Below are 6,486 nucleotides of genomic sequence, written 5' to 3'. Positions count from 1 at the left end.
CAGTGCTTATCCTGTCGGCGAGAGTCCTTACGCGTAGTGCCTTTGGCTGGGCAGCGTCCTCGGGCTATCCGATCCCGATTTGAATCGGTGGTCGTTGATTTCTTGGGGCCTTTCCAGGGGGTTACTGTCCACTCATCGCAGGGCGAACTGAAAGATCCCTGCGTATTGGTCCTGATTGATACCTATAGTACATGGCTCGAACTGAGATTGGTCCCCGATCAGTCCACCGATTCTGCCATTGACGGCCTCCTCGCATGGAGTATGCGGTTTGGGCCACCTCTGAACCTACAATCCGATCGCGGCAGTGCTTTTATTTCGAAGGTTATGGAGGCTACCTTGAAGGCTTTTGGTATCTCACATACTACGGGCGCAGGCCATCATCCCCAGCCCCAAGGGGAAGCAGAGCGGGCTGTTGCTGTTGTCAAGGGAGGTCTGAGGAAGCTCGCGGCTCATGTTCCACTATCGATCGCCATGAAGTATCTGGGCTTTATAAGTCGCCTGCATAACACATCTCCACGCTATGGGAGCTCAGTGACCCCTGAAGAACTTATCTATGGAGGACGCACTCGTGACTCCCTTCAGACACTTCTGGAAGGGGGCGAGGTCGGTGAGCAGCAGCCAGAGGGCGTTGATGAGTACCTCAGCCAGCTGAGGGATGAACTGGTAACCTTACACGAGACCTGGCGCCACACCTTGGCTGAAGCTCGTGTAACCAACCTGGTGGGAGGTGCAGTTCGTCATGAGCCCCCAATTGAGGTCCAAGATAGAGTATTCAGGATTATAGTGGACGGGCTACATAAACGTCGCGTGTTGGGGCCATATACGGTGCTGAATCTCGAGGGATCCATGGCTGAGCTCACAGGGGGTGTTCGTGCCCCACTCTGGCAGTTATGGGCGGCGCCCGGGAATGATGCTGTGCGGCGTTACGGTGATTTCGGTTTGCCAGATTTTGAGGACCTGAGAGAGAAGAGGTTAGAAGAGCTATCTAAAGGTGACCTCGTTGTTTTCCGCAACCCCAGCGACGATCCAGAGAGCGTTGTTTGTATCGATCTTGGACGAGTTAGCGCGAATAACTTGGCTCAGGAGACGCTCACACTTGATCGCTTACAAGTTGACGAAGCTGGGATTTGGTATGATACCGTTCAGGGATCCGCCATCGTCGAGCTTGAGTATAATGATGTGGTCTGTACGGGACCACGAGTAAAACTCACTAAATCTGGACGTCTAAGTGCGGAGCTGAAGAAGATGTTACAGAGGATTGGTATTCCTTTCTGAAATTTGATCACTCGTATGAGAGTGGGATCTGTTTTATTTTTCCGTCCTTCCTTTTTTCTCGGGGGGCGTGTACTCACCAGAGTAACTAGCAGAACCCGTCGCTTCGCTCCGGGGTTCTCTAGCTCGCTGACGCTCGGGGGTGTAAGCGATATGTTAAGATACACCAGTTAAATTATGTCCTTGTTGCACTGAATCGAGAACGTAGACCTATGCGTCCTTGGAAGTCTCAGGTTGAGATGAAAAGATCAATGTTATACGGAGCGTGCCACTTTTTCAAGTAAGTCACGAGATTTTCGATTTCTTTTCCAACAAGGACAATTCTCTCTGAAATTGGAGCACTCGATACCCAGTCACATAGCGGATACCATATTAAGAGGAATAGGTGACACTCGTAACCGTAACGGTTAAACCATTCCATAGATATTCAGACAAGCGCCCATTCTGACCGCTCTCAACCGTGCCAGTTTCTTACGCAACAATCACCGTACTATGCCACGCTCCTTATTCATTCTCAAGCTAACACTTTCGGAGTAACTTGAGAACACGATTCTGCTAGCGGATCGTATGATAGCAAGGACACAACATAGAGTCGCTCAGAGCCGCCCGCTCTGGAGCACAATCTAATCATTAGATGTTACTAACATCATGTTAGTGTGGATGATATGAGATAGTAGCTAGCACATGGTGATTCACATGCGACTGTATGCTATACCAGGGTGTGATTTTTGCAAGTGTCAATTTTCATTCCTGAAATTTCCGAAGGAAATTTCGGAAAAATTTCCACGACCCTTGAATTTCCAGGAAATCTAACAAAAATGGCTATTTACTGATCTCTACGCACGTTTCGTTTATAAAAAAGCTAGTTCTGCATTAAGAATAGCTCTCCGCATAGATAGAGTATCGTAGTGATGCTCAGAACTGGTTGTTGTGCGTAAAAGCCCCAACGGCTGGAATCGATCATCAAGGCGAGCGCTTACAAGTTTTCGCATGGCGATTCATGGCAATTCACCTCGCTCCGTCGAGCGCATCTATTTTCTCGCTCGCCTGTAACGCTCGGAGATGCAACTGCAAAGTAATTCATACCATGATAAGTAATAAGGAGATATACTTTTGATCCCAAGCATTTCCATGTCGAGTTCATCATCCACTGGACCGCCACGTTCGTTGTGCGTCATGAGGTGCCACTTGAAACAACTTGAAGCAAGGTGAACTTGAACTTGAACTAAGTTCAAGTATTGAAGTTCAACTTGGGGTTACAGTAACCTAGTTACTTGGCAAGTAATACTTGCTCCTGTACTACAGCACCTGTACTACAGCGGTAGGAGGCCAAGCTCAGCCCGAGTTTTCACCAGGTAATGTGGTCGGGGGTCGAAGACAGAGCTTCTCCTACGCGACGAAAGTGCCATTAAGAGATAGGCAATATAACAGGAAAGCCTTCAAAGACATGGATAAACCAGATTTCTTCGAGAAACTGAACAGAATTCGACCACCCAAAAACGAGGTCTTTCGAGAGCGAAAACCTGTCTCTCACAAAGCTGCTTTGACGGATCGTCAGTCGTGATCGTGATTGACGCACCTACATCCCTTCCGAGTCATCATTGGCTCCCGAACTGAACGCGACACGCAATCGACAATGTAACGCATGGACCCACGAAAGGACTCTCCAACTCGTGACCTTGCTGCTCTTGTACTTCCTCGATCCCGACTGCGCGCTAGCGCAGAAGCCCGGAAGCACCTTGGCGGAAATTTCCTGGAAATTCCGGAAATTTCCACCTTGAAATTTCCAAACACAGAACATCGTGCTGAATTTCCACTCACATCACACCCTGGAATCGTAGCATACTAGAATATAGCAGCTATACTGAGCTCTGTCCAGTCATATGAACACACGATACAACAGAGTCGTCGAAAACTCAGCTTGATAGTACACTGCATTGAATAGATTGAAGCGAGTCGGGCAAACGATGATGGAGTCCATCAGATGGACTTAAGTACTTAATCGGGTAGTAGCAAGTCGAACTCCGGATACGAACTTCATAAACCTGATGGGTCTCCATGAATTGCAGATCAAGATGGCGAATCATTCCCTCATGCAGGCTTTACTGTATATCCATGTTGAGTTTAGTCTTTAAACTCATCTGACTTAGAGTCTCCAAGTTAGAGAACCCGTCGCTTCGCTCCAGAACTCTCAAGCTCGTTTTTGCTCAGAGTAGAAGCAGACAGTGAGTGGAACCCTAAGGCCTATTTCACAGGAAACGCTCCTTAAGGTGCACCTTTAATTTAGGAGCAAGGGACAAGGAGACTTACACCTTACGCGAGGTGCTTTCACTATAGTTGCACTTCGTGCTCCGTACTGAGGTCCGCGAGGTGCATCTTCAGCTTAAGAGTATAGAGCATACCGGCGCGTACGAAAAAGTCGACGCAGTGCTCCGATGAAGCTCAAAAATAAGGTTATGGTCATTGAGTACAGCAAACTCAAAAACACTACCATCAACTCGCTCGAGAACAATCGGTCATCACCGTAAAACTCTAAAGCGCCAAGTCGAATATGCAATTGCAAGTCTAATTGCTTGGTTCAGGGACAGAACATCCGCGTACGAGTGTCTCGCCGCGAGACGCGTGGTCTGGCGGGAAAGAGCGGAGCGAACAACCGAGAATGGTAAGGCCGGTGCGATAAAGTGCCATAATGTACCACCGGAGCAATTTCACGGCACCAAGGACGGGGCTTGAAATATCTCTTATGAAATAGCCTTACGTGGGGAGACTCTCCCTGCTCCTTGTAGGGTAAGGACTCCCTACTAAGGAGCCTTACGGTGAGGAGCCTAGTGACACCTTACCTCACTCCTACCCCGCAAATCGTAAGAATGTAAAAGTGCCTTGCAACGAAACCGTAAGGTACCTCACAATTGTTGCTCCTTATGAGGGCTTGTGAAATAGCCTCCTAACGATGCGGGAAAATTATAGCGTTGTGTGTGTTCTCCTGAAGATCGGGAGTTAGGATCTGATGCGAGAGATATAGTGGCAGCAAGTAGTCTATTACAAAGAATTTCGTAAAACGATAAGGGATTACTTAAATAGGACTTTCATACTGCAGCGAGCATTCGCTGTAGATCACACGTTGACTGGAGAGTATATTGTGTATGTGTGACATAAGAAGCGAGCCATGGAAACAGGTTTATAAGAATTCCTGAAAGGTATTGAAATCGCTATACTCCTACTGAGGTGCTAATCGTCTTTGAAACATCCCTTGTATCCCAAAGCCATAAGGTCCAGCAGGTAATGGACCTTAGCCGGTAGCTTAGTTACCTTAGCCGGCTACCTACGGCTACCTTAGCAGGTAGCCGAGACACAGATATGGACTGCGACTTCACGAGAGAGTACCGAATCACATGATGAACATTTCACAATCATACGACCAAGAGAGTGAGGTTAAATATCTTCATTGAGGTAGAAAAATCGTCAATCGCAAAAACGGTTACAAGTGAACAGTATCGGCTTCGGGGTGAAACAGACGTATTATTCGAATCGAATAATTCGAATCGAATAATTCGATGGATTTTACTACCCTCTCTTCTATTACCAATTGGTCTTGTGTTGTCAAGTGTTGACTGCCACTTGTAACCCACGCATATGGGAGGTTTGATTATATCGATTCCGCGAATGACACACTCGGAATGAGGATTGTTGGGTGACAGTGTGGGTTGTATCATCCAAATCAGATGCATCACTATGTAGCAAATGATCATAAATTACATCGGCTGTGTCACGATTAGCGGCAATGTCTCGAGAGTGAAGAGTAGTTGCGGATACCTAAGAATGGTGCATGACTGGGAGCGGCACATGATCGACATCAGTAAGAGTCGGTGATAAGAATGAGTGAACCCTCACAAACGGATCGGCTGATGATCTGGATGCACAACAGAGTCGTTGGACGTTCGTCACCACGTCGTTAGTATCGAATGGTAGGGTGATGTTGCAGTTGGTGATGCCATGAAAGGAGCGTTATTATGTAGAAAAGAGTGGCATGTGTAGATGCAAGTACCTCAGCGGTATCACGATCAGTAATTAACTATTGAGGGTGAAAATTGAACACTACGTCATGAATACCGACGGATGAAAGTAGATTGTAGGATAACCAAGTCGTTCGTAATGCCTACAATACAGGTGTTATAGAGTAAAGAAGGATAACATATGTAAATGTAAGTGCTTCAGTATTAAAACGACGAAGCATGAAGTATTGCAGGCGCGAAGTACTCCGTATGGAAACCTCAGTGAATTGCATGGTTAGAAGCGGTCAAAGCTTGACATGTATAAACCCTACCAACACATCTGTTGGCAGTGGGAGAGAGGCGGTGGAGTTTTGAGAGAGAGAGAGTGATGTGACATAAAATATAGAAATTATACTTCACATCACAGACTGTGGACAGTGAATGTCGTGAATTTTTGGCACAGTGTACATCGGCGCATGTTCAATGTGGTAGAAATCTCCATGAAAACTGAACGTGCTAGTGAGAAAAAAGCGTATGACACAAAGCTATCGTATGGTAAAAGATTAATAAGTGTTTAGTAGGTATTAAGGGTGTAAAGCTGATCAGATAGAGAAAAGGCATTATTCTTGCTGTGAATAATTTCCTGTAACGTTTTAACACAATGTATATCGGCGCATATCTATTAGGGTCGATCTTACAAATACGGCTACAGTAAGTGATACGGAAAAGGCAGTTCTTGATAGAATGTAAGTGTACCAAGTATACGGCGAACATGATATATGTAGGGGTGTTGACAGTAAGACACAATCTGGAAGGAACCGAAAACAGGCACGGAAACGATTGTGAATTAATTACTCGGAGCAAATTTTTGTGACGGTTTAACACATCTAAATCGTTTTGATCGATCACGCTATGCAAGAGATACTGTGAATCATAGGGAGCTTCGTCGCACGACAAATGTAGTACTGGATAGTCTCAATGGCATGTAAGGTACCCAGAGAAAATCAGACGCGGATATGCCAAACCAAGAACGGAGTCAACTTTTTGACGCACGATTTGTTCACTCCTATTAGTATATAGTAGAGATTGATCGGGATTTACGTGCATGTTCATGAAATTAGCATGATATTTGCATGAAAGAGGATGTTGCCGTCTCGTCCGTTGTACGACCGTCTACTTCCGTCTCGTGATTCCCACGTGACTGGCATCCTGTTGTTATCCC

General features: G+C 46.3%; 1 protein-coding gene across 1 annotated transcript in view; it reads left to right on the top strand.

Annotated features, from left to right (window-relative positions):
* Nucleotides 1-1,275, top strand: part of Pmar_PMAR020597 (retrovirus polyprotein, putative) — a gene marked incomplete at both ends in the record, with an annotated part of 4,618 nt that extends 3,343 nt beyond the window's left edge. Inside the window, one exon of the mRNA XM_002775573.1 lies at nucleotides 118-1,275. Within this exon, the coding sequence (XP_002775619.1) occupies nucleotides 118-1,275 (1,158 nt within the window). The remainder of the gene's footprint in view (nucleotides 1-117) is intronic.
* Nucleotides 1,276-6,486: the final 5,211 nt, after the last annotated feature.

Source organism: Perkinsus marinus (assembly GCF_000006405.1).
Source record: "Perkinsus marinus ATCC 50983 genomic scaffold scf_1104296955874, whole genome shotgun sequence".
NCBI lineage: Eukaryota > Perkinsozoa > Perkinsida > Perkinsidae > Perkinsus > Perkinsus marinus.
This window is presented reverse-complemented; position numbering and strand designations above follow the sequence as displayed.